The following is a 24,952-nucleotide window of genomic DNA, read 5'->3' as shown; positions in this document are numbered from 1 at the left end:
TAAAATGTATCACTGTAATTAACAAATCTACATACTATACCAGCTTTCCTTTTTTGAATTGAGTCATTTGAAATTGGTGAACTTGTACAATACATTTTTGACTCTACCAGAATAAATACCCCCACTCCCTAAAAAAACATTGACAACTGTGACATAGTCCCTATTTCACAGGGAGACAATTTCACAACCAGACCGTATGCTTAGCACAGTATCAGTCAGTTATTAACATTTACCCAGCAATTCTGACATCCTAATCAGAAGCATGAGTGCACTTGATCCCCTCCCTCTCTTCTTTCTTGTCAGTCTGCACTCTGAACCACACTCTGAAAGACTCACGGAGTTCAGGGAGAACACACACATTCCTTCCATGCTCTCTCCATCTGGGCAGTGGTTTTGGAAATGGCAGGCAGTCAGAGTGATGTCAGTCTTACCTCTTTGCTCTGCTTGCTGCTTGCATGTTGCTGCTGCTGGAGGAGCTGGAGGTGGAGCTGTTCCTGCTGCTTTTTGTAAAACTCTTGAAGTTGCTGCTGCAGAGGAAATGAGAGAGATGACCAAAAGAGTCAATGTTTTGCTCGTTTTGACAGGAAAAAAAAAATCAAATAAATAAATCAAAGTTATTCCAGTTAACTGAAACAGACAAAATAATGAAAAACTGACATTGAGGAAACATTTTTGTTGATTGAAATATACAAAAACTTCAATTAATGGGGGAAAATTATAACTACCTGGATCTATATCATGCATTTATAAAACTAAAACATTTTGAAATTAGGGATATGACACCCTATGTTTTTGTGAATATATAAGCTTTTCAAACATATGTGAGTTTGATTTATTTTTTTCCCCACACAAGTAGTTTACGGCAGCAAATTACGGCACACCATAATCCTTCTGAAGCTGAAAGTTGAGACAAAACACCAGACAGTGGGTTGTTCAACAATAACTGAATATATTTTTGAAAGTGGAACTTTTTGTTGCGTATTTATTACCCAATCAATGTGTACATAATAATAACTCAATACTTTGACCTTTTTGAATTCTGTATCTAAAAATTAAAAGTATGAAAAAGACTAAAACTACAACTAATGAAATCTAAAATGAAATTAAACAATATTTACTTAATAAAAGCTAGCAAACACACTCTGAAAAAAACTTAACTCAGTCAAACAAAAAAAAGTCACAACAAAATAAAGCTAAACTGTGATGAAAAACCCAGAACTATTGTGTCTGAAAGAAGTGAGTCAGTAACAGCGTGGAGCATTTTACCTGCTGTAGCATGAGGGCCTGCTGCTGCTGGAGGAGGACCTGGAGCTGCTGAGGGCTCAGGACTTGCTGCTGAAGAATCTGCTGCATTTGCTGTGGAGTTATCACTTGAGGTGTCATCATAGCCACTGACACTGGAACCTGCACAGACAAGTTGCAGTGAGGAAAAAAAAAGGCAAAAGCCAACTTACTTTGTCTAAGGATAACTAAACATTGAGCTGCCAAATCCGGCCCACGCAGTTATTTCCGTGGCCCTCTAAATCTCTGAGGACTTCAAGATCACAGCTGTGCTTAAATATAATTTAATAAATCCAATAAAAGCAGTTTTTATTGATATAGCCAAATGGCATCAATGTGAAAAGATGTCAAACAGTATGTCAGTTCAGCCTGTCACAAAAAGTAATTAAACAATTAATTGCACAATTTTCATTTTGATGATTAATATTTTGTGAAGGGCAATTTTGTTTACTGAGTTCATAATGGATTTTATTTATAGTTTTGGTTGTGTTTTTTATTTTATTTCTGTTTCATTTATTGTTTTGGTTGTTTGGTGTTTTATTTTGGATATCTAAAACGTTGTCTCTTTCTAGTATGCTGTTCAAAATTATGGTTCACTAGTGTTTAAGGCAGTGAACTTGCATTATTAAGCCGTTGTAAACATATCACTTAAAAATGATCTCAAATCAACAGAATTGTCCTATTATAATATTAGGATAATTATAATGATGTCGTCCAGCAAATTTTAAGATTTTTAAGATTGTAACAATTCTGCCATAACCGGCTCTTTGAAATTGAGTTTGCCATCTCTGGTAGAGGGATCCTTTGACTAAATCATGAGTCATATCCATTCCCTATCTTCACAAGTTAATTATTAAAAACAGAAATGTACTGTACACAGTCAAAAATACAGTCAGCAAATAACAGAACATATCCCTGCTTTATGTAGTTTCAATGATTACTTGATCTGAAATCCCATCTTTAGAAACTCCCTTTCTTATGCTCCACTCATTCATCAAGATCTGTTTTTGTTGTAGTACCTTCTGAGATTGCTCTTTAAGCTGCCCAACATATAAAATAATAAATGGACTGAAGTCAAATTGTGCTTTTTGTCACAGTTGCTCTGTTGAAACTCTCAAATGCACACAGATTCATACACAAACAAATCTGTGAGAAAACAGGTTAAGTGCCTTTCAGGGGGGAACCCAACACTTTGCTAATGCAAAACTAGTTTTCTTTCCATCAATGAAACACGGTGGCAGGAGCATCATGTTATTGGAATGCACTTGAGGCTGAATTATGAACAGATATGCACTCTATTTATAACTCCTGCAAGCGACTAGCTGGACTGGGTGTTTATGTGGTATAAATAAGCGTTGAAGAAGTTGCTGTTTCAGTCAACCTCCCCACAATGCTTTGCTACATCACTGTCACTTTTACATGATCAACCTGCTCCACTTCCCAAATGGCAACAAGTTGGAAATAAATATCGGTTGTTAATATAAGCTTGGTTTTATCTACCAGATGAATTTTGATATGTTAATAGTTGATTAATATTGAACCAATACTGATAAGTTGGAACATGACTGTCATCGGCCGATATCCAGATCAGTACGGCTATATTGTTCTTCCCTAATTTAGGTGGATTAGTTCATCATGTAAATCATAATCATGGTTTAGAAAATTAAAGAGCAGTCACTCTAAATATGAACCTGCTCTGAATGCTATAAAATGGACAAACGAAAGGAAAAGGAAAATACTACTGAATTAAAATACAAGTCAAAACAACAAAAATAACAGTATAGATTAGATTATTATGACTATATTGGACAACATGTTGTATTACTTTTTTAAATTGAAAGTGATCTCACCATGTTGTATATTTGTGTCAATACCTCAAAACTGTGTGTGTGTGTGTGTGTGTGTGTGTGTGTGTGTGTGTGTGTGTGTGTGTGTGTGTGTGTGTGTGTGTGTGTGTGTGCTTTTTTAAGCATTTCGTGAGTGCCCACTGAGGATGTGAAAGACTCCATCTAAAACTCCTGTGGTTCACTCACTGCTCCCACTCGCCGTGTCATGTCCGACTATCTCATTAGAGACGCTGTCAGCAGCGATGTGCTGTTTTACAGACGCAGATAGCCCCAAGGAGGAGCAAGAAAGGGAGGAGGAGGAGGAACCGCGGTGGCAAAAAAACTCTATTGAGGGATAGGTGTAAGTGCATGACTCCTCCAAAAAAGTGATTTGTTGTGACATTGAGAGAGCGTCCATAGTTGTCAGAGAGCCTTAATTGCTCCGATGACACGAGGCAGTCGGAGTGTGTCGGGGAACGCCGCCACTCGCCTCTGTGATGGGAAACGCCATTAAAATCCCCTTACCTTAACATTCAAATGACAAACAGCGAGGAACTGCGCTGGATATTATGTCTATTGTACTTTTTTTTTGCGCGAAGACAGCGACAAGAAATACACAAGAACATCTCTGCTCCTGTCAACAGTCCATGCTGATGCTGACACCCCATCGTCACAGAGGAAGCCACATTTCAGAGCCGTCTCAGAGCTAATGACAGCCCTTTGAATTTTTCATGTGTTTCTGAATATAATTTAGCTGTTTAAAATGTTTCTTTTGGACATCCCGTATGAGTTTAATTATATTTCTTAGCATTAAACAAAAACAAAGCCATGCCATCGTCAGCAGAAGAAAGGGGCTGTGATATGAGATGAAGAAGAAGCAGCTTTGAAGTTCTCCGCTATGTTTGTTGAGCCAGACTACGAGGCCAGGGCCCCACCCAGGACCAACAGCTCCACATTTCTCATTTCCAGCATTGAGGCACAGGGAACAAAATGCAATATTAATTCCCCACTGTGTTACGTCTTAATATGCAGTTCATCTTGTCTTGTTATTTGCGTAGCCCCATCCCCCCCATTTCCTAATTTCACAGTCATTATCCACTGAAGTCCTTTTTTCCAGAGCATCACTAATTTTGATGAACATTTTGAAGGTCAACGGAGCAGCCCCCGTCTTACTGAGATGCGAGTCCAATATGTCCTAATACACTTATTAATGGATGCCTAGAGGATTAGAAATACCACCTGATTTTTTAGATGTTTAATTCTACTGCATGTTTGTCTTTTTTTTAAGCAGGAAAAAGTTGCACATATTTGATGTGTATTTGCTTCATGATTTTGATGATGGCATTTAACAAAATGTAATGTTAACTGCTCATTTCATAATTGATGAACGCATATGTTACTATGATATAATGTTATGCTGAAATGTGCTATACAAATAAATTTTACAAAGAAATACACATATATAAGGGGGCACCAACTGTAGCTAGTGGCTCATTTAAATAACCTGGCATTCCAGTTTTTACCAGTATCAATTTATTTAATTTTTTAATAACTGATCATCTTAGTTCATTGAAAAACAAAGAAAATACCTGGGAAGGATTGGGTTTGTAATTCAACTTGTGGCTAAAAAAATAGCATACAAAACCATGCCTGATGTGGTTTCATCATGTCCCTGATGAAATGCACTGGAATTGAATGGAAATATGTGAAAGTGGCTGATTTTCAGAACTTTGCAGATGTAGTTAAGATTGGTGGATAATAACATGTAAATATCGTCTGATTGTGGAAAATCAGACAAAATATCATAGAGCTAGGCTCCACGTATCCCTCCAGTTATTAGATCTCAGATTACTTAATAAAGTGGCAATAAATTAAAGTTTAAATGTATTATCCTGCAACAAATAATACATTTATTAATGTAGGTGCACTCCTTCATTTGTTTTCTTGTAGCTCCACAACAGTGGATAGCTCAGTAGGAGAAAATGATAATTAAACTCAAAAGTAACAGCTGCTTTACAAACCTAGGCGATAGCTCCCTACTTCAGTCCATCCTTCAGCGTAACAGTGTGAATTCATGGTTTCACACTTTGTTTTTGTTAGACTCATAGTAACAGTAAGGGCAGCTTCCTCTCTTTGCAGAGGCTATTACAGACCCCCATTTTATTACCCATTACTACTAAGGTCATTAGCAGCAAGAGGGATTGTGTGCTTCTTAACCTATTGATCAATGTAACTACTATCATTTAATCCTGTGCTAAAGGAGTGAAAATCTCTCTGAAAGGAGGGCAAAGCGGGGGGAGGAAACTATTGAGTAGAATGGCCGGAGGGGGTGGGGGTGTGTGACATGGATGGGGATGGGCCAAAGGAGGAGAGGGTACTTTAACTGTTAAATACTGCCTTGGCCACTGTATCCTGCCCATTTAACGCAAAAAACACACAATGCCAGTCACCATTTAGAGTACTCCCTCACAGCGCCCCCACCCCTAAAAAACAGGATCAGACCCGGACTAATAACTGGAGGGATACGTGGAGCCGAGCTCTACGAGAAGTGTGTGTGTGGGAAAAAGAGGACACTCCGAGGATGCCAGAAATAGCTGACGTTTATGAATTTCACAAAGGTGTGGCACTCTCCAGGTGCCTCCCCGTACATAAACATTCAAAAGAGCAGGAACATTCTCACACAGCTGCAGAGTAACTGCAGGCAAAATACTGTACCAGCATGGGCCTGCTGGCCAAACATACACACACACGTAGACAGAAACAGATGCACAAATGTAAACTCTTCACAGCAACCAGTACATACAGACATTTGCAGCTCATAAAATACTGCATAGCAAAAAAATATAGGAAACATATGCTGTTTTATATATATATATATATAAATTCTAGTTAAAAAATCACATTTGTATTTATAACAATGTGATACATGTAAATCTATATACATAACTATAATAGCTCATATGTTTAATCATTTTAGCAACAGAAGGAATTTTAGTTGTACTTTGGTAATTTTTGCTTTCATAACTTATTAAATATAAGTGTTAATACAGGGATGCCATCATAATTTTCTCAGGGTTATAACACTAGGAGAACCTCAGGAATGCCTATGTTGAATCACAAGCCAGAGGCCAAACTAGGTGTGAAGGGACAGCGGAAAGAGCTACAAGACAGTCGCTGTCATTACACACATATATATGCACACACACATGAAATGAAGGAAAGGAAGGTGAATATCAGTGGGACAGTCTCCTTCTTAGGGAAAAAAGCTACAGCAAGGCTGATAGAGATGTAAAATAGATAAAAATATAAAAATGCTCCCTGGAGTCATCTTGTTTTCTGGGTGGGGCGAATTAATCAAATAGAATGAAAAAAGTAAGGGGGAAAAAAAACACCTCCCACCCAAAGATACAAATAAGCCCTGAAGAAATCAGACCGGAGTCCGTCTGCTGTTGTTTTTCTGTTTTTTTTTCTACCTTGGCCGACTGTAGGATGACGGGAAGGGGGTCGTGGGGAAGAAACGACTTCACATGCCGACTATGATCTCCTGCGTGGAAACATTGCCAAAATGAGGATTTCACGGCAGCTATTGTATTCAAGTGATGTGTGAACATAATTAGCCACTGACAAGACTGGAAGGACTAATTCCATATTAGCCATTCAGGTTGATTGAAATCTCTCATGTGGAGAGTATTTTCTTCCCTCAGATAGAGAAACTGCAGATTTTTACAGTACAATAATAGCTTTTATTATTGCATATGGAAGAAATATTAAAAATTCTTCAGCAGGACAATCATTTCTAATTATAAGAATGAGTTTAAAAACAATAAAAAATAAAAGAGCAAAGCAATTTGTCAGCTCACCTCATCTGAGGGGTGTTCACTTTTTCCTCGTTATCCACAATCAGGAAGCTTGGTAAATATTTACAGCTAAAATAATCGGGGTGTTCACAGCCACCTTTAGTTTAGTTGCGCTGCATATTCTGGGTTTTATTTCTGGAGGCCGATGGGGCCAAAAAATATCAACGGCAAGTGTAAAAATAAAAAGCTCAAACTACATTTTAATTAACGTGTCAAATAGAAATATTTTTTTCTAGCAGAGGCCCCCAAACCCAGTGTTCCGTTAAAACAAACTCAGAGTGAGACGAGTCAGCCGGCAGTATCGAAAGTAATACCGAAGGCAGGTGACTTTTTCGCTTCTGACACACACATTTAGTCCCTAACATAAATAAAATTTTATATATCACAATATTATATTGAAGTATTTCTTAAAACTAAGCATATTTTCTAGAATTTAAAGCAAAAAATGACTAAATCTGATGCAATGATTAATTTAAACTTGAATTATTTTAGAAATGCCTTGTTATTTTTTTTTTACTTTTCAGGCCATTTCTCCAGGTGTGTATTTCACACCTTTTTGGCTAAATATAAGTTTTAGCTTATATATTCAGTCTGTCTGTTCCTACACACACACACCGCTGCTCAACGGTTTCACCTTTGCACTGTCACCATAATCTGCGTGCCTGTGTTCCACAGTTCACCACTTCGGCGTGGTCGCGAAGCGCCACACGCTTTCAGAGGCATTGTTTGAGCGGGTTGAGATTTAATTAAGATGGCAGCCCCTAAAAAATCCTCCTCAACTGGAACTGTAGTCAAAGTCTCAGACAAGGCGGATACATCCTTCGTATGGATTGTTTCTATTTTCTGCTGGCTAATCCTCTTTTCCATGACAGCAGGCGCATGTTCTTTCCAAGTTTCTTTATGCCGTTCGTATTAATATTTTACTGAAATATGCAAACAGCAACTTAAAAAGTGTAAAAATGAATAATTTTCTCCCTAACATGTCAACTACTAACCTGACATCCTCATGACTTTGGATGAGAGATAAAAGCAGATTTCCTTATCGTGTTATCTTATTGTCATTTGGCATTTCAACCTTTTCGGGCACATGACAGCACGAGTGTAAAGTTAATGGCCTTTTTTGTGAACAGAGATATGCACACTTCAAGTGCTACAGAAAAGGAAGGTGTGGGGGAAGTCATTTCCAAGTGAAAATATGTTTGTTTTCACATGGAAATACCAGCAAGTAACTGAAGACGGCAGCTGGTGATTCCCTATATCACTTCCAAACTTTAACAATAAGTTAAACGTGTGGGGGTGCATCCCACCACTCTTTTTTCTTTCTTTGGGTACACAGATACTATTTGATTCCCTATGTGGTAGTTTTAGAAATGACAGGTGCTGCAACTGCACATGTAACTCTCTTGCCTGAAAGGGCTAATGCACGACTAATGAACAATAAATCGACTTTGATTACAAACTGTCAACCTAATCAGCTCGCAGTCCAACACTCCCCTCTTTACTTGCCCTCCCCCCAAGCAAACTTCGCTAGTCCCGGCCACACGGCTGCACGGCGAGGACGCTGCAGCTCCTCCATCCTCCATCCTGCATCTTTTTTTTGTTTTTGGACCACTGATGCAAGTAGTTGAAACTTTATAAAAAAATAAAATAAAGCAGAAACAACGTTAAATGTAAATGAATAAACAACAACACTTTTCTTAGTTTTGTTTGGAAGAGAAATAGTGAAAAAGTTTTTTTTGTTTTTTTTTTAAGGGGGAGAAATCTCATAAAGAAAAGCTTCATGCACTCTAAACTTTACAGCGGAATGACATGTGGAGTGACAACACAGTTTGTACTGACTGTGTCAAATATAGAGCTGTCGCCAACCTCTGTCTTAATTCGCTCTGACACCCTGAAGAGAGTGAGAATTAGCCAGAACTGTAGCCGTAAGTGAGAAAAATATATGCATACGATCCTCACAAATACACACAGAAGTAACCCCAGAGGAAAACATGTTTCAAGGTTTTACCTTGAGAATTTTCCTCAACAAGAAGAGAATAATTAATAGTAATGAAAAGTTACAATGTGTAAAAAAACACATAACTCATTCCCTGTGTTTCTACGAACTTCCCATAATTCAAAGTGGAGGCAGTAGACCACCAGATCCTAGAACTGGTTGACTGTCAGCAAAGTAAATAAAACTAATCAAACATTGCCAGAAGTTCATAGAAAAGCTTACATAAAGCTTTTCCATAAAGAACATATGTTTTTAAACTTTCTATAAAAACCTTCACTTCCATCAAGCAATAAAACAGCAGTGCAAACAAGTAAACAAAAACATCTGGATTAGATTTTCTAAAACGCAGCACATCCACATTCAGTATCCATGTAGAAACCGGCCCAACACAATACGATGCTATCACATCTACTATCATCTTTCTCTTACTGGTCTCTGTGACAAACTACATCCCGGGATAACTCCTCTGCTTCTACGAAATGGCATGACAAAAATAAACAGTTACTATGATAGAAAGTCAGCAGCGGACAGACAACAAAGCTCCCTTCCTCCTTCTTCACATCCCCCGTCAAATTAAATTGTCAAGTTCTTTTTTCTTGCTTTTCTTTTTTTCTTTTTTGTTGTTGTTAAACACAAGAAAGCTGGCAAAAATCAGACAAATCAATCATATTGACAAACCTGACAAACTCCATTTAGCTGGCAGGGTAAACAAGAGTGTCGGGCCACGCGGTGCGGAGTGAAGCAGAGCGGAGAACTCAGCGGCGAGCGAAAGAGAGAGAGAGTGAGACAGTGAGCGAGTGAGAGAGAGAGAGAGAGAGACAGAGAGTGAGTGAGTGAGAGAGAGAGTGAGGCGCTCAGTCGGGCTTGGGGAGCGGGGCAGGTTGAGGAGAGGTGCTGCCGAGACTCCAGCCTTACTCGGGATACGGACAGATTGCACGCGCGAGGTTGTTCCCCGGCTGACAAGATACAAAACTATCCAATCAACCACGCCCTTCTCAACCAATCACAAGCAGCCTTCTCTAAACATAATCAATTGAAATCGGGGTGAAAAAAAGGCATGTGGCGACGGGGGTTGGGGAGGGGGGTATTGTAGGTGAAACTGTTCCTTTGTGAGGGGCCCCCTTTAAAAAAAGAGAGCAATGAACAGGGGGGTGAGGGGGGAGTCTCAGTTGAAGGCTATTAGCTCTTTGACCCTTTTGCTGGGACTCTGGCCGTGCTACTAAAACAATGCAGGCTTAAAGACAACGGGCCTTTAATTAAAGAGTTGATAAGTAAACACAGCTATGTCATAGAAAGAAAGAAACCAGCCGCATCAGTGCCTTTATTGTTCGTTGAAATGGTCATGTTTACACAGCCGCAACAACATCATGACTCATTTGGACACAGCAACTGTTTTTTTGTTAACTCTTCATAAAATTTCCACAAGACAAAACACTATTAATTTTAACAAACAAAAAATAGCATATGTTCTTCTGACAACTTTGTTTAACATGCAACTTTTTGAGTAGTAACCAAAAAAAAAAAGAAAACCAAACAACTGTTGCAGTTTTTTAAACTCTTCCTCTGGAGTTTGCCTTCAGAAAAGCTTAAACCCACTTACATTAACAGTTAACGATACAGCAGCTGCTCTGCAATCCATCCAATTCCAGCCATTCCAATGAGAACAATTAACTGTCATGATATCATCACACTCTCCAACACCCCATGTGCACTCAGGTAGGGTAAGAAAACAAGACCCTGCCACCTACTGGGGATCTTGCTGAACTCACCGGGAGGCATGAGTGAGCGTCCCCTTCTCTTACCCCCCATCATTTCATTTGATGATGCTGAGCATCTCTAAAGGGTCAGATTTGTTCCCATCCTAATAGATTTAAGATGAAAAAAAAGGAACAATCCTCTAATGAGGTGTTATGAAGTCCTATCGAATTGAACTTAAAGAATTAAAGATAAGATTAACTCCTTGCGTTGTTCATATAGTTGTGACAAACACAGGGCGGAACCTAACCCTTCACACCTCCCCGGCTCATGTCGAGAGCCATAAACTTCTCTTTTTGGCCCAGGATGAAGGAATGTTCCTGGGATACAATCCAGTCAGCAAACACTGCTGGTAAAATAAACACAAGTGTCTGCTTGAGAAGCAACCGCTCTCCTATGCTAATAACTAACAATAAGCTCAGGGAAAGATGGCTTGACCTACATAAATTATTGACTACAATGCCTTCAAGTGTCAAAAAGTGACAATTTCAATAGTCGTCATATGGAATAATTAAATGGAGGGTTGCAGGGGCTTTTATTTTCTATATAACAAGCAAAGAAAAAAAGACAACTGATGCACTCACACTCACAAAGTGGTTTAAGCTGCGGCCATACTCCTCTCCCCCAGCGTCCTCCCTGGGGTGGCATGTCGGCGTATTCTCAATAAAACACCTTCTTAGCAGTAATAGGCCACTGTTCTCATTTCAATGCTCCCAAAGGCCTCATGATAAATTTAGCAGACATACAGTTCAAGCTTCTTCTCTCACACATTGTCTTTCTAATCCATTTCCTCTGTGCCTGTGCCGTGTAAAATAATTACATGTATGTGACGATGTGATACACACGTTGTATAGATTTCTTCTTCTTTTTAACACAGAGTGAAAAATCAATATTCCTGAGGCTTGAACCAGTGTCCCTAGTGATAGTTTACACAAGGGAGCTGAGCGATTGCATTCATGACAGAGTGGATGACATTATAAAATACTCCCATTTCCTGCCTGAGTTAGAGTGAAAGTATGAGTTAATGTCTGGTGTGGCCCCGGGCCGCACTCTGCTAAGATAACGACTCGGCTCCGGTTACAAAAGACCTTTTCCAAAAAACAAACACAGGCCAGTGAATAAGCCACACCGGTATACAATCCGTCCCGCTTTGTCTTTGTTAATGTCAAAGCAATATTTCTTGTGAATGATATTGAGGTTTGCTCCAGAAAACTGCAAAGATCAAGACTACCATAACATGAACAGCACAATAAATGTGAAAAAAAAGCCAAGATTGAACGTGTCTGTAAAGTTGCACACTTTAACGGCATTATAACCATTAATATTAAGATAAGAGGCACATATCTGTATTGCCATCTGAGTGGTGGATCTACAGGAGAATTGCTGTGCACTGGACACTGACAGCAAATGCAGAGTCGTAACACAGAACCTGGAGGTTAGGGGTTCTGGAGGAACCAATCTGCGAGGGGAGTGTCTGGCCAATCTATGTGTGATTCTTTGAGCACGTTCTGTTGCTAAACCTAAACCTGACCAGCTACTGGAACCCCAGATAATAGGACTTGTCCCTACAGTCTTATACAGTAGACATTAGGCATGATGGGTAATGACTTCACCTGCCTAACTTCTTACCCTGATGCACCCCTCATCTGGAACTCTGGGTAGATCTGGACTCATCAGATTACATGACCTTCTTCCATTGCTCCACAGTCCAATCTTTGTGCTGCCAAGAAAATTGAAGCCTTTTTTTTGGGTGAGCCTCACTGATTGGTGGTTTTCTTAAGGCAACACATTGGTTCAGTCTTAAACCCTGGAGTTCCCTTGAGTGAAAGTAAGACAATGATATATGCTCTTACTTTCACTATTAAACATAGCTTGGAGTTCTAGTGCTGTCTTTCTTCAATTTAATTTTACCAAACATTTAAGTAGTAGCTGATCACGATCATTCAGGATTTTTTTTTCTGGCCATATTTCTTCCTTGAAGAAATGTTTTTAATAATCCTTCCAGTTTTTAATAATGTATTGGACAATTCTTAACCCAGTTAGTAGTTTTTGCTATATTCTAAGATGTTTGTCTGTGGTTGATGCATGCCGATGATTTGACCATTCGCTAACAGACTTGACATTTTTTCCACGACCGCAGGATGTGTCTTTCGACATGGATGTTTAAGAAATGAGAAGGAACTTATTGCACCAGTTGTGGTGAAATAACTTGTTTCCAGCTAAAACATAATCGCTGATACAGTAATTATCCGATAGAAGGCTCGTACCTATTTGCTTAGTTAACTCCAGGTGGTGACATTTTTTTGGGTCAGGCAGATTATTACAGTAGACATTGGGCATGATGGGTAATAACTTCACCTGCCTGAATTCTACATTTTAAAGTTTGTTTACTGATATATAAGAAAACGTGACCAGAGTTTTCTCAAGCTGTATGGAACATAAAGATGCCTCGCCAACTTGTCACTGTGCACTGCCAGTAAGCTGGATGAAATACAGTTACTAGAGTTTTTCAAAACTTACAAGAAAGTCAAGTTTGGTCATTTGGAAATATTTATTTTTCTAAAAAACATGAGAATTCATGATGTGGAAGCTAAAGCCATACTAAGAGTTAGTCTCATTAAGTTAATGCTCTTTTAAAATTACAGCTAGCAAACTAGTAGCATTTGATGCGGGCTGACTACTAAAGCAAACCTAATAAAAGTCTACTTCACTACATTGCTCTGCAACATTCTAACTGTGCTCATCCTCTCTTTACACAGGAAAATTTCAATGACTGACAAACAGCTGATCACTTCATTTCAGTTCCATCAGCAAGTCATTTTCTATCCGATCTGTATTCCAGGCTAATCTCAGTTGTTTAATCTGAAATGCTCTCCAGAATCTGTCAGTGGTATTGCTCATGACTAAGCTCCCCAGTCTCTACGACATACAGTCTTTTAGAAAAAGTCTGTCTTGAAAATGGCTTTTTAAATATTCCTGAGATCAAATCAATTTCTCCATTTCTATCATTATATATATAGCTCAAAAAATAAAGGGAACACTCAAACAACACAATATAACTCCAAGTGAATCAAACTTCTGTGAAATCAAACTGTCCACTTAGAAAGCAACAGTGATTGACAATCAATATCACCTGCTGTTGTGCAAATGGAATAGACAACAGGTGGAAATTATTTTCGTATTTATTTCATTCATTCAGATCTAGGATGTGTTATTTGAGTGTTCCCTTTTATTTTTTTATATAAATTCAAATATTAATATGAGATATTAACATAGATGGAAAAACCTTATGAAAATCTCAGATAATCGCAGAAAGCACCATGGCCACTGTAAGAAAGGCTTGCAGTATTCATTGATGCTGCATGAACTAATCAGTACATCGTTGCGAGGGAACGCAAAACTTAGAGAGGTAAAGCAAAAGAAAAATTAAAAAAAACCCTTCATGTCCCCTAGAGGGCTCCGTAGCATAAACAAGTGCCGCTTTGCTAGCAAAACTTTCGGATGAGGTTTGCTTAACCATCCACAGCGGCTGTGAAGCAGGCCTTGGGAGGCGAATCTAAAAGCTGATTGGTCAAAAGCACCATTCCTCTGCTATATCTTTTAGTTAGCATACGCCTGCAGTACCGATTCGGAGCACCCTGGGCAGATATGGCCTCCCTTGAAATACACATTGATACTGAAATCTGATTGGATGGAACATCGATAATCCACACAATGTATGGGAAGCGGCACAGGCAAGAGAAATTCTCTTATAAAAAAGAGAATAGATCATTGGAAGTAATTAATAACATTTAACTGAACAAATATAAATTAGGTTGTTGATATATGTTAGTGATTTTGATTGTGCTTAGGGCTGCAGTGAAGGTTTTGAGGGCCCATATTGATGTATTGACAGTGTGATCATTTTAACTCTGTTATTGCACAATGAGAGGTCCATACCTACACCATACTGTCAGAAAGGACCTTTTCAAGGTGTGTTTGTTTGCCATTCAATGATAACCGAGCAAATGGTATCACGATTTGTTTCAGATTAATAGTATTCCATATTCTTGTACTCATTTCATGCTTCTGCATTAAACATGTTTATATGATTTAACAAGGCAGATTTTTATCTTTTGTTTGAGTGGTGTTTTAGCAAGCATTAGTAAAATAAAACCTCATGTTCATGCTATAATTTGACAAGACAGTAAACCCATGCAGTCAGCCAATCCTCCTGCGGATACCTAGAATAAGTCATATTTATTGTGAACGAAGTTATCACCCAAAGCAAAGCGGAGTTACAGTAAGTCATGGCTGACTCACTCTCTTCCTCCCGGTCTGTTTAAATGGGTTTGGTTATTTACTTTTAATTTCAGCGTTCAGGAACGCATTGTTTAGTCAGCACATGTGAACTCTGTATTTGCAAAATATTTCCTGAGGTAATATGCCAACTAGAGTATAACGAAGCTTGGTTTCACCGTGCTCTGCCTTTGCTGTGGTTTTTCACTTAGTCAAAACAAGAACACTCATGGCTTTGAGAAAGCGTCAATTTAAGGTAGGCGGGGGAATTTCTGCCAAGTCTTGTTCGGCAATTGATTCACCTCTGATTTAAATCGAAAATTAAATTAAAACGAAAAAACCCTGTGCTGAATATTTTAGAAAGGCAACAATTCTGACTGTGGGGTGTATGGGGAGATAAAAATAACAACATTTTTAAATCTGAAGCTTTATTTAAGAAACAAAGCATAATAAGTAGCTCTTTCATCTCTCACTATTGTCCAGACTAGAGTAGAAATCTAGAAGCATATTTGTCTGGGGGTGGCTCCTGTCATCACTTTTAAAAGAATGAGGCTTTGTAAATTCACAGCACAACTAACCACTATGATTAATTCCTTAGTTAACCTTTTTCCTGTATTTGTAAGCTTGTTCCATTTCCAACAATAACCAGACGAACCCGGCAGAAATATTTCAAAAATGATGTATAGACGGGTTCTCGTTCGGAACATTACTTCCTTTATTTCTGAGGATTTTTTTTTTAGATTTTCACAGAATGATAAATTTGAGTAAAAAAATAATATGATTTTATTGTTGTATTATCAAGGAAAACAGAAATGAATGGTGCCTGACTATGAAAATAAAAACAATTCCCATCATTTTCACATTATTTTTATCATTAATGAGATCCCAATTATTTTGACTGATAATTATTCAACTATTATTATTCAAGATTGGAAATAAATTATAGGTATTGCAACTGAAAAACAATTAATTGTAATACCTATATCTTTCCCCTCATAATCCCACTTACAAGTTATTTAATATTTATTTATTAATTTTTGTATACAATTAACATTGCTGATTTGAACAAACTGAAAACACCCAAAAGAAATACAGTGATTTATTTTATTGCAGTAAACTGTTTTAGCCAAAAACTTTTTTTTTTTAGATCAACAGTATTTTATACTTATAATATCAGAAGCATCTGATATTTTTCATAAAAATCTGCTGGATTTTCTTTGAAAAAAAAAAAAACTCTGCAAGAGGTGTGTGAAAAATAGTTTTTCAATAGTCATTGACCCTCAAAATAGGCAGAAGAATGCAGAAGTTTGGATATATTTAAAAATAAGACCATACTTATCGAGAGAATATACCAAATCGTAATGTAAAGTTTATATGTTGTTTTTGTGACCTCAGAGCCTAATTAAATCATACATTTTAACAACATAACAAAAACAATATATTATGCTTGCTAGCCAGGTAATAGTTTGCTAACATTATTTTGAGAAATACATGACTTAAAAATAAGAGTGAATCATTCCATACAATGACTTGAGCTTTATGAAAAAAATGAAAAATGTTTAACAAAAAACAAACGTTAACTGTTAACAGTTTTCTCTCTTTTGAACAAAAGTGAAAATAGACTCAAGAGTTGCCAAGCTGCCAAAAATGTGCTGTGACACCCTAGGAAAAATTGCTTTGTGAGCTCATGCTGACTTGACTGCACCTTGCATAGCTGTTAGTGTTTATTAATGCCATGCCTGACTGTGCTCCCATCCATCCTTCCACCCCTCGGCAAAGGGCCTGTGAATCACTCTAAACAACACATGCCTGACATCAAGATATAATGCCAGAGCATGACATGGAGATAAAACAAAATTTTAAAAGGGGAAGTGTGTTCCTGTGTTGCAGCACGGATCATTCAGTAATGGAGGTGGGAAGTAAGGGGAGCATGGGGGAGGTTTGTGGCTTGAGAGGTCTTGCCGCTTGAAGGGAAACATCAAGCGGCCTCCAATAAAGAGAGGTTCGTGAATATGGCAGAGTTGCTCCCAGCACTGTGTCTCCGGTCAATGAGAAAGTCATCGTCTTGGCTAGGAGGAAGCTCCAACAGCGACTTTCATTACTGCCAAGTCTCAGCTTGTCTGCATGGGATAGGTGACTCCTTCCTGATGGGATTTATCCCAAACCTGGTTTTAATGTGTACCTTTCAAATGATGCATTTATACAGCGTGACAAGGAAAATACGCAGCAGAAGAGACAGCTGGCTGTTGGGTTAGATCAGAACTGACAAATTGTATCACCTCAGAGCGATACAGACGCATTCAGGAGATTTCATTTCGGCCTCCTGTGGAGATATTTTATGATAACAAAGAGCTGAGGTTCTCTTGGGGCTTGTGTAAAACCAATGGTATAGAACTGCAGAATATATATATATATATATATATATATATATATATATATATATATATATATATATATATATATATATATATATATATATATATATATATATACCGGGCAATTTTCTTCTGTGGAGGAAATTTTTTCTGGAATCTCTGGCAGCTTTGTAAGGAAAATGCAGGAAGATTTAATGCTAGTTAAACAAACAGCATGATGTGTGTTCCTTTTGAAAAGAGAAACTCCTCAAATGCTAGTTTTTCTCCCAAGCTTGGGAAAAGGAGACCTGACATAGTTAAATGTCAGATGAGCAAAATATCACCTTGCTCAAAATTGAGTGATGAATACTTTTTACTTTTCCCCATCTCCAGGTAACTTCAAGAAGTGTTCTCTTAGTTTTACCGGTGTGAGACTAGAGTTGCTCAACTGCAGTTCATGCAGATGGGACTCTGACTCCTATACACATGAATCCATGTTGTACATCAGGATAGCACAAACCTTTTGAGACCAAAATCTACTTTTTTTCTTTCACCAGCTGGCAGAGATCTACCTCATGACACGAAGACATAAAAATTGTAAATGAAACCCTGTTGACTCATTTTCTATACTATTATATATCCATCAGTTTTATCAGAAATGATAAAGTGATAGAAAACCTAATGCAGTTTCTTCCTCAGTGAGATTCTGACACTGGGAGCAGGTTACTGGTTTCAGCAGGTTACTGGTTTCAGCAGGTTACTGGTTTCTCAGTCAGAAGCTGGTTGTAAACCTGAGGCCAGCAGCTGTCAGTCAGTTATGGTGGATCTGAAATTTGGTTTGATGACATCAATATGAGAAACTGCAGACTGATGGGAGGAACCAAAGAGCTCTGCAGAGGGAAAGGCAAATCTGCTGAATCTGGGATATAATTAATTTAATTTCACATAATTATTGTGGTAGAAGCCATTTTTTTTGTTAAAACTTAATCAAATATATGTGTCCTATTTGATGTTGGTTGTGACGTTTATTGCAAACGAATGAGGTCATCAGTCCAAGTCTGTCGTTTATTGAATGTTCAGAAACTCCAGCGGCTGTGATGAACCACAGCGAAGGAAAACAAAGTAGAATAACCCGAACAACTCAGAACCACTCGCACCTTTTTACTCTCCGTCTCTCTTTGTGGTTAAGCACACCCATTGCCATGGAAACCACATGAGGCCCGCAAGCCGAGCAGAGATTACGTTAAAAACATAACATTCAGTCTGTTAAAATATCAGGTTTCCAGGGGTCATATTTATTTATTAATTATTAATAAGCCTTTCATGAACACAGTGGTGGTTGATTAGCTCATTTAAATTCCTGCTCTGCTCATCAGTCGGTCTTTGAGTCGCCTTTTTTTTTTGTTAATGGAACCGAAATGCATTGAATTGCACAACACCTTGTTGAAACAATAATTACTGAGATTATTGATTTCAACACATTTTATTGATTTTTTAAAAATTATTATTCTTTAATGAAGCTACAAACATTTTGGATCTTGGTGAATATTTTGAGACGCCTGTCAGAAGAGGAAGTGCTGGTCTCAACGTCCTGGCGGCGTTCCGTTTGTCACCTACTGTCACCTTCGATCGACATATTGACCACCCATGTTGTACATATTCGTCCGACTGACCACTTTCTTTTTTTGCTCGACATGTTTAGTATGGATCAAAGAATTGAGAAAAAAAACACATAATACAGCTATGACAGCCGTTGACTACTCCACGCACTAAATTCCCCGTAGCACTGATTGGCCAAGCAATGTAACGTGATCCTGTGAAGCAGTTCAATATAATTCAATACTCATGTATGGTTGATATCGGTCCGATTTCCTGTATCAACATTACATCTGAACACCTCTGACAAACATCTTTATTATGAATTTGCGCAAATTCAAAATTTCTTAGCATTCCTGGTCTGTTAAAAGAAGCTGGAATACCTGCAGGGAATTTTCACATGCATGAGAATAACATGAAAACTCCATGCAGAAAGACCCCTAACTGGAAATTGAAACTAGAACTCTCTTGGTGTTGCATCTCCATTGCAAATGTGCTCTAAACATTGTGGACATGTCACTAATGTCAAAAAAACACAATTCCGCAATTGTGTTGTTTCCATTAAATCAGAAACACAATTAAAATCACACTTATGTATGTTAATAAGACATTGCCCTAATACCACCTCCTGTCTTCTTTGTCATTTCCACCAGTAGGAATTTCTGGTTGTTGATCACATGACTTGTGTGATGTGAAAAATTTGTTTCCATTGCAGTTTTGCAAAACACACAAATTCTGATACAGCTGAAAAAAACACACAAAAAAGTTTCAGAGAATTTTTTTTTCAAAATTGCTGCATTTCCATTAAGCAAATTTATTTTCACAATTCCAATTTCTGCAAACGGAAACATAGAAAGTGTTAACCATTGTAGCCCAGTCATTCATACAGTAAAATTCAAACTATTTCTGGAGGGGAGGATACTTCTCTGCAACAGTGCCATATATGTAAACTTCTGTCCAATGGACAAGGTTTGAATGAAGAACAAGCATAATGTGCAAGCAGAGACATGTTGAAACAACATCGAGGCCCAGCTGAGGGTCACAGAATCCCCTGCAGGGGGTCGATGCATATCTTGAATCCCTTGCAAAAGAGCTGTGGTTAACCAGCCTTTACAGCGAGCAACGCCACAGAATAGCAGAAACTTCCCCTGTCTGCCCCCCACTCACCCCTCTCTCCCTCCAACCCTGGTGCTGGTGAACTATCAAGCGAGGGTCCGACAGTGTTCTTCCTAATTACCTATTTCTTCACTCCTGATCCTGCGGCTGGCATAATTAGTTACCTGGGGCTGCAATCCAATTTGAAGTGATGACAAGAAAGTGATCCATGAAAAAGTAATAAGTTAAATCCAATTTCAGCCTGCATCTAATTAAATGCACATGGAACTAATGAGTCAAACCCTACCATTTCACTGATAATGGTAATTAGCAGGGTGGGAGTAGCTGGCTCTCTTCACTGCCACTGTAGGTGCGAGAACGAAAGAAAAAAAAAAGAAAAAGCTAAAGCAGCATGGATTCTTTTAATTACATGTGTCATTCTGTCAATGTAATTTACTGTTTTTTGACCAGTCAAGTATGTTTAGCTGCTTCCCAGCAGCTAGCATCTCCACTCTGATTAGAGCCTTTGAGCTGCTGAGTGTACGGCATCTTCATCCAGAGGCAGCAGTGGGCAGCGGGGGGACCCGCTGCCCACTGCGAGTGGTAATACCATAAAAACCCAATGTTTTTTTTAAGATTGTCATAGTTCTTGGTGTAGAGTACAAAAAAATCCCAGAATGAGGGAATGTCAAAGTATATAGGGAACGCCCCCACGGAACTGTCAGTACATGGCATTATGTGGCAGAGAGCTCCATCTTGTCCCTGACTTTTTTGCAGACATGATATGCAAAGATAAGAAAAACACAAAGAGACGAAACAACCAGCAGCGGAGACAATATAACCACCAGGACGAACAACAGAAACACAAACGAGGCGTAACACATCCTCAGAACGACGCTGATGTTTATTCATGAATGCTTTGACCTACGCGTGTATGCCAAAGCATTCTCACGTAATTAGCAGAATACATCATTCAGAGATCAACAAACACTTATTTGAACCTGTGGCTTTTCTTTTTTTTTGCATAATGTCAACAAAATGCAACTCAGCATTAGAAAGCAGGCAATTTGCAACTTTCAAAAAGACACTCCAGCAAGACTGAGCTCTACCGCACGAGAAGTGTACAGAGGTGGGGAGTGAAACAAGGGGGAGAGAGAGAGAGCCAGTCTCTCTCTCTTTTCAATAGCTGAGTGACAGCTTGGTCGAGCTCTCTGTATACATTAATAAATTAGAATTTTAATTTAGTCTTTGTCTGCAGGAGATGCTCTGGTGTTCCACTATGTACCAACAACTGGCTGTACGCTGGAATCCGCTGCTGCCGCGGTCCCCTCTGCCGACCTCCACCACACCGTCCAGGGGAAAAAAATACTTCAGCTTGATCCTTTCAACTTTTTTTGGAAATCTGACAAATATGCACACAACTGAAAGGTCATTGCAGTCATATTTCATCCTCTTCAGCGATTTCTAAGACATTTGCACAACAAAGGGGTTTTTCCACAATCTGACTTTAAACCCAGCTTAGAACAATAGGTTGTTAAAAAAAAAGTATGGCCCTGATGGGATACTATGAGGTATTACATATTATATATATCCACAAGTGTGTGCAAGCAGAGAATGAGGGCCTCTGTATGAATTACCAACGAACTAAAGTCACATGTAATTTCGCACTGGAGCAAACAAGCGCTCCTTTCTTAAACATAGATATACGTCTTTGAAGGAAAGTGATCTGAAATTAAGGTAAATATTGCATCACAGACGTGACAATGTTGGAATTAAAAGTAAATTAGATTAAGTCAATTTATGGAAAAGGATTTTTTTCAACTGTTACAGTTTCCTGCATCTATCCCTGCTTTTACTTGAAGCCCCCACATTCTTGAACATCCACCCCACAAGACGGGCTGCTCTGTGGCGCCTCCTGCTGCTGGTGGCAGAAAGCTGCCACTTCCTATAATCCTGTTGATTGTGATGAAAAGCGCACAGGCTGACTTATTTCTTTGCTCCTTTTCTTTTCTTTGCATGTCTTTCTTTCCTTCTTCCCATTTTAATTTTTTTTTAAATCCTCCTCCTTAAACCCAAACGTCTAAAAAGATTTGTTGATTAATTTGGCTGGAATTTTGTTACTTTAAAAACTGGATTTTCACACACATTCTGCTTCACAACTTCTTTCTCACGTTTGTGTGTGCATGTGTGTGTTATACTAAATGTCACATAATGCAGCAAATACATAACTGCACATGTTGCACAGCTAATTCTAATTTCCTGTTTGCAAACTTAATCCTGAGCTGTACTTTTTTTTTTGCACACTGTGTTCTTGCTGCAAAAGTTCACTAGATATTTTTTTTCCGAATTCGGCAAACCACAAAGTAAAATAAGCAAAACCACTCGATAACACCATGTTAATACAGAGGAGATTGTCTTTGAAGCTGATGGTGCTTTTGACAGGTTACCTGTAGCTGGCTCTGCTGCTTGTCACCGGGTTTGGGAGATTTGCGCCCAGTGTTCAGTCGAGTCTGCAGCTGTACCTGGGACTGTTGCTGCTGGAGGAGAATCTGCCGAGCCACTTGGAAGGCCTGCCAGAGTGAACCCCCAACCACCACAATAACAATGGGTTAAAAATGTGCTAAAGAAAAACACAAAGTAAAATATCTTCCAATTACAACATTTTCAAGCCATCTTCTTACATTTTGTCACTTTGTCACATTGCAGCCACAAACATTCTTGTGTGTTACTGGTATTTTATTTCATAATTGTGAAAAACTAACACTGCACATAACTTTAACATGACAATCACCACTGTGAAAAGTGGTGGTGATGGCAGCATCATACTTTGGGGAGATATTTTTTTTCTATAAGAGGATGATGGAGAGTGGGTCAGAGTTAATTGAGTTAAATACAAGGGAATCCAGGAGGCAAACCAGCTTGGACTACCACAAAAAGTTGAGATCAGTGATGTATAATATATTAGGGTTAAGGTTAGTTTTCTTTAATATTGTTATTGGCCAGTGTCATTTATGTTTTTATATCGGTATCAGGCCCATATAAAAATAATGCAACTGATACCAATAAAGATATTGGTATCAGTATGCAAACAACTTATGTGTATTTTATCTATTTGTTGTTTGTGTTTCAGGAGGATGAAGGGATTGGTCAGGTGAAAGTGAAAGTGATTGCAGCAAAGGATTATTGGGTGGCGATTATATTGACCTGAAATTTTATCATGAAAATTTGTAGTAACTATTGTGACAACAAAATGAAAATATTTATTTATTTTTTTAGCTAACTGTATGACAGTAACTGCATGACACAGCATTCATAATGCTATAAGCACAGATGCTGATCTTAAAAAACCATGTCTATTTGAAATGACATTCTTTAGGACACAGAAAGAAGTGAAATTCATCACCAAACTGCTTTATTCAATTAGGCCTGAGCAGCTAATCACTACTGAATTTGAAGAATTTCTTCTTTTTAACAAAAAAAAATAATTGTCCACCACACAAGATTTTTGGATTTCAATTAAATCAAAAGCAGGTCTGACCAACTGCTCTACAGCGCCCCCTAAAGTGAGATAGAACAAACCGTACATCGTACAGATCTGAAATTCAGTTTGTAGTTAGAACACCGCAATGTCAGCTATTTTAGGTCAAAGGTTAAATTTTGGGCATTTTTGACATTTACACAACTTCAGCAAACTCTTTCTAGGTATTTTCACTTGCTCAATTTTGGTCAGTATGCAGTTATGGGATAGGGAATTAAAAGTTATTAAAGCAATTAGTTTTTTAGTACGTTTAGGATGCATGGTCAAGCAGTGTACCATCACAAACAAAACATTATGCAAAGGTCAAACTATACCAAATTTGGTCATCCATGTTGGATTTCCCAATAATTCAATGTGGTCATCTAAGGCCTGCCTCCTCAGAACAGGAAGTCGCTTTTATCTCTGATCCCCTTGACCTAATGAAGTTTATCTTGTCTCAGAAGACATGTTTGTCTCAGTTGCTCTAAAGCACAGTTTTTGCTGGAGGGCACTTTCACTGTCACATGACCAACCTCCATGATGGTACAGCAAAGTCAGAGGTCACGCAGTTGCCCTACATTTGGCTTTAAATTTCACATATTTTAGCCGAGCTGCACCAATCTCACTGTGATCTATCTTAATCTGCCCACCAAAGACAATATGTGTAATATTTGATGCCCCAATTTCCCCAATTTAGTACACATATGGATCTTCTAAGGAGGAACCAAAAGGTCTCCTGAAGCCGTAGTCCAAACTCAACAGGAAGTCAGCCATTTTGGATCAAAGTTGCCATTATGTTTTTTTTACACGTTTTATCTGAGCGAACTCTTCAAAATCACTCAGCAGAGTCTAAAGGGATTTAAGGTTAAATTGATCAGATTCTTATTCCTACATCAAAATGTTTGCCTCAAAATCTGGTCACAGACCATAAAACAATAAGGTGGAATAACTTCCACACACAAGCTTCCAGCTGCATACAACTTTCTTTCTGTTATAACAGATCAGAGCTCATCACATTCTCATGGTCAAATGGTGACATAACCTTAGGCCTACCCCCTTTCAACAGGAAATAACCTGTTTTTCTGCTGGTTTTCTTCCTTTTAATCTATGATCTATGGAGATATAAACCCGTTTCATGACATAGAACATGACAGTGAATCCTGCTCTCAACACTAGTCATAGCTGAACTAGTTTTGAGAATGTGGTTGAATAGCGAATTCTCATTCCTCACCTTTTGCATATGGTTTGCTCTAAGTCACACATGCATCATACAATTTGCACCAAACTTGATTTGATTGACCTTTGTTAATCTCCTGTGGTTGCCATGAGGCCAGAGCTGTGCTGAGCTATGAGGGCAGGAGAGTTGAAACTGCTTATTGCTCCAGGTCCTAAATAAA

The 24,952-nt window shown here is 38.4% G+C and overlaps 1 protein-coding gene across 12 annotated transcripts in view; it reads right to left on the bottom strand.

The window, feature by feature from the left end:
• foxp1b (forkhead box P1b) overlaps positions 1-24,952 on the bottom strand; it is a 274,772-nt gene that overhangs the window by 76,013 nt on the left and 173,807 nt on the right. For 8 of the 12 annotated variants that reach the window (XM_055022938.1, XM_055022944.1, XM_055022939.1 and 5 more), the window contains 3 exons: positions 22,486-22,608; positions 1,267-1,404; positions 432-527 (listed from right to left, as the gene is read on the bottom strand). In XM_055022938.1, coding sequence (XP_054878913.1) covers positions 432-527; positions 1,267-1,404; positions 22,486-22,608 — 357 coding nt within the window. Of the gene's footprint in view, positions 1-431; positions 528-1,266; positions 1,405-9,638; positions 9,886-22,485; positions 22,609-24,952 lie in introns of those variants that run through there. The other 4 variants (XM_055022945.1, XM_055022946.1, XM_055022949.1 and 1 more) reach the window with 3 other exon arrangements.

The sequence above is a fragment of the Poeciliopsis prolifica genome, unplaced genomic scaffold (genome assembly GCF_027474105.1).
Source record: "Poeciliopsis prolifica strain line A6 unplaced genomic scaffold, Auburn_PproV2 SCAFFOLD093, whole genome shotgun sequence".
Lineage (NCBI taxonomy): Eukaryota > Metazoa > Chordata > Actinopteri > Cyprinodontiformes > Poeciliidae > Poeciliopsis > Poeciliopsis prolifica.
The sequence above is the reverse complement of the archived record's forward strand: the minus strand, read 5'-3'. Positions and strand labels throughout refer to the sequence as shown.